General features: G+C 35.3%; 1 protein-coding gene across 1 annotated transcript in view; it reads left to right on the plus strand.

The window, feature by feature from the left end:
- Positions 1-2,216: 2,216 nt before the first annotated feature.
- LOC107560703 (rho guanine nucleotide exchange factor 39-like) overlaps positions 2,217-3,655 on the plus strand; it is a gene marked incomplete at its 5' end in the record, with an annotated part of 21,610 nt that continues 20,171 nt past the window's right edge. Inside the window, one exon of the mRNA XM_016244948.1 lies at positions 2,217-2,287. Within this exon, the coding sequence (XP_016100434.1) occupies positions 2,217-2,287 (71 nt within the window). The remainder of the gene's footprint in view (positions 2,288-3,655) is intronic.

The following is a 3,655-nucleotide window of genomic DNA, read 5'->3' on the forward strand; positions in this document are numbered from 1 at the left end:
CTGCCCTCTCATTCATTGATCTGCTAACCGTTATGCTCATGTGTCCTCTGATAATAATAGCTTTCTAAGATTAAACATTATTTGGATAATTGGTAAAAAAATAAAAATATCTTAATTTAACCCTACTGTTAGACCTACCTGAAAAACTAAAAGGCGATTTATTTAATTCGAAGGCCTGTCGTAATTTTTTATTTGTGCTACCATTATTAATTTCTTTATTTGTTCGTATTTTATTACTGACTGCTTACTTGGCATTTTTTAATTCAATTCAAAGTTTGAAATCAAGCTATCTCGTGCTACTGCACCAAAATTACCCCACTGTAAAATTAGAAAAACACTGAGTGAGCAAAAATGTGTGAGATAGCTAGTTATAATGGTAATTAAATAATGTTTACATATGTATAAAAGCCTACATTAAAATATGTCATATAAATTGGTCTCTCCATTAGAAATTAGCCTACTGATTGCCACCATTGATGGACAAAAAGATCTGTATGACATTATATTCTGCAGTTCTTCCCTGTTGTACCGAATATCTATACTTTTCAAATTATCATATCGAAGTTAGAAATTCAAATATTGTGACAAAATTAATTTTGTAGGGTGCCACAAGTTTGTTAAAATTTCCAAAGGGTGCCGCGACTAAAAAAAGGTTGGGAAACACTGACCTAGACCACATGGGCCACTGGATAATGTTAACCGCTACACAGATGTAGTCTTGCCATTATTATTAATATTGTTATTATTTTCTTATTCTTGTTAAATAGAGGGATGCATGATTGGATTTTTAATTTCTCCTATTTTTTTTTTCAACATTGCCTTTGAATTATCTAGTGGTCACTTAAAGTAAATAATATAATATAATAATTATTTCTAGTGTTTTATTTGTATTTTTACTTATTTATTTTGACATTATATTATTCACTTAAATTGATTTTTTAAAAAGCTAATAGTTCAATAACACCGTTAAATGTAATTTATAGCAAGTACTGAAATTAATTCAAAATGTATTTAATTTTTCGTATTGTACATTTTAGCAGTGATGCTTAAATATTATATATAATAGTAGTGTTTTGTTTATATTGTTTAATTTTTTTATTTTAACAATATATTATAGAATGTAATTAACATCAGTGCATAACATGAAAATAATCATTGGCTTGTCTGTATTAGCCAAAATTTATTTTTATTTCCATTTTAATATCGCATTATAGAAGTAAAATGGTCTAACACTGTCACTTTTTTTTTCTTATATCTATTTCCTTTTTTTTGTCTGTATTTTTATTTTGAATACAATTGATCAAGCTTGTAGCATTAAATAAATGACTCTCATTACGCCTAATGAATGCATAGGATATTTAGTTTCATGGTTTTTGCCGTAATGCATATTTGATTGCTACATTAATTGCCTGCATACACCTGTGTAATGCTAATGCACTCCCTCCAAAACTTTTCAAGTTCCACTGCAATCAAAGTACAGAAAACTGTAGAGAATCGTATTCCCAATTGTGACGATACCACGGAGTCTAACTTTTTCTGAGAGCCTTCTCATTTGAAAGAGGCCTTTGATGTCTCTAGTCGCTGGAGCTCTGCTTAAGTGAACTGTAATCTCTGGCATTAAGACTCGCTCTATCTTTATCTCCATCCCTGAAACATGAAATGAATTACCACCAAATTTTCCCCTCTCTCAATTTGGCCCTCACCTTGCAATAGGGGTCATTTCCTTAATTGGGCCCTTGATTTACCCAGCCATTTATAACCTTTTTGTGTCTTCAGGGGAGAATAGCACAATAATCAATATTTAATTTTTTTCTGAACAGAGGTGAATGTAAAGTTTGACCCCGTGCACTTGTTTTTGTGACCCGGACAGAAGGAAGTACATTCTAATTTTTCTGTCTGTATTTTTACATCCTCCTTCAAATCTTAATCCTTATCGTGCCGCTAAAATAGCACAAAATCTGTTCCGGAGAAAGCAGAAATGCGGCACATTAGTGTAATTTTGTAGGCTGAATGGCTCTTTATTCCTTCTCAAAAAGAAAAGCTTTTTTTTCTTAAACGCATCTTAATGTGAGTAAAGTCGTCTTACGTTGACAGCGCTTGTCCAACCTGCTTACCCTGACATGCTGAGATCGGTTTTCTCTTGCGCTTTAAGGGTGTATTTATAGAAACGTTGCATTAAGCCTGTGCTGTGTTTTGTTTATTTGTTGCTTTTTTAGGTACAAGCATTTCTTGAGGGACTTGACAGAGAACACCAGTCCAGACAACCCGGAGTTTCAGCAGCTTTCAAGTAAGAGGCACCACCGTCTCGCAATTCGACAAACACTCTCTTATCCTGTTAGCGCTCTGTGACAAAAATGTTGATGGGTTTAGCCTGTCTAGATGTTTTTTTTTTATTATCTGTTTATTGTCAGGATCTGTATCAAGCTGCGGAATCACATTCACCCAAAGTCACACTTGTTATGCTTGTCAAATTTGCTTTCCACTCTAGTTTGTCACTTACAGAGCAACCTAAAAAGAGATCACTCAATGTGTTTGTGATGATGAGGTGCTTTGCGGAGATAAGCTTTGCGGAGGATACCATGGCCTGTTGAAGAAGGTGCAAATGCTGAAATCGTTTCATACGGTGCCAAAACAAACCTGCGTCTTAAAGGGAAAAAAGTTTTTAAGCTGGCAGCCGAAAAGACAGCCTCCCTTGTCTTTGTTAGGGTGACAAAGAACAACTCTGGGCCCCTGTTGTAGCACTCACGTGTTGTTATTGTCACCGGGTGGCTTTGCTCGCTGAGGATGAAAGTACGGAAAAGCTTAACGCGAGTCTAAATTCTCGATGTAGATTTTGACATAATTAATAGGGACCAGATCAGAGGATATCAACCATGCAAAATATAAATAAATAAAATCTCCGGCATCAACAGAAGCCCCAATAATGACTCATTTCTATCATCAAATAAACAGCAAATCTGACTTAAGAGCCAGTGTACACAAGGAATTATTTATGTGTATCAATTAAAATCTCATTGGTTGCTTGCTGCTTTTGCTTACAAATTAAAACAGCCCCTGATTCTAAGATGAAGGTACATATCCAGATTTGCCCCTTTCCCCCCCCCCCCCCCCCCCAATTTATTGCTCTTTTTATTTTTCTCATCACACATGCAGCGAAACGCCACTGTTTTAATTATCATAATTGCAGCGTTCGTCAATCGCGTACGTTTTGGAGCACTAACTTCTGCATTTCCCTACAGCCAAGTATCTCCTCAACTCGTTCGCGAAGACTGCCAAAGGTTAATTAAAAAAAGTTAACACTCGAGAACTCCTCGGACCGAGATCTGTTTAAACATACTGAATGTCTAAAATAAAAAGACAGAGAGAAAATGTTCGTAGAATGTGGAATGAGATGGTATTAATAATGCATCAGCCGTAGCTCTGTTGAAACACAATTATAGAGAGGGTTTTCTTAAAAGGGAAGGACTGAGAGAGGCCCAGTCATCTCTAAACAGTCACTTTGTTTGGTTTTGCTTGTAATTGTTCTAAAGATAAGCAACTCAATTAGGCTGTGATTATTTTACTATGAGGCAAACGCCCCGAGCGCTGTGTTCATTGTCTGAATTGTTAGAGTCAATAAGACCAAAGCTGGGTTTAAAATTAGTATCCATCTGCT

Source organism: Sinocyclocheilus grahami, unplaced genomic scaffold (genome assembly GCF_001515645.1).
Source record: "Sinocyclocheilus grahami isolate Dianchi unplaced genomic scaffold, SAMN03320097.WGS_v1.1 scaffold740.1, whole genome shotgun sequence".
Taxonomy (NCBI): domain Eukaryota; kingdom Metazoa; phylum Chordata; class Actinopteri; order Cypriniformes; family Cyprinidae; genus Sinocyclocheilus; species Sinocyclocheilus grahami.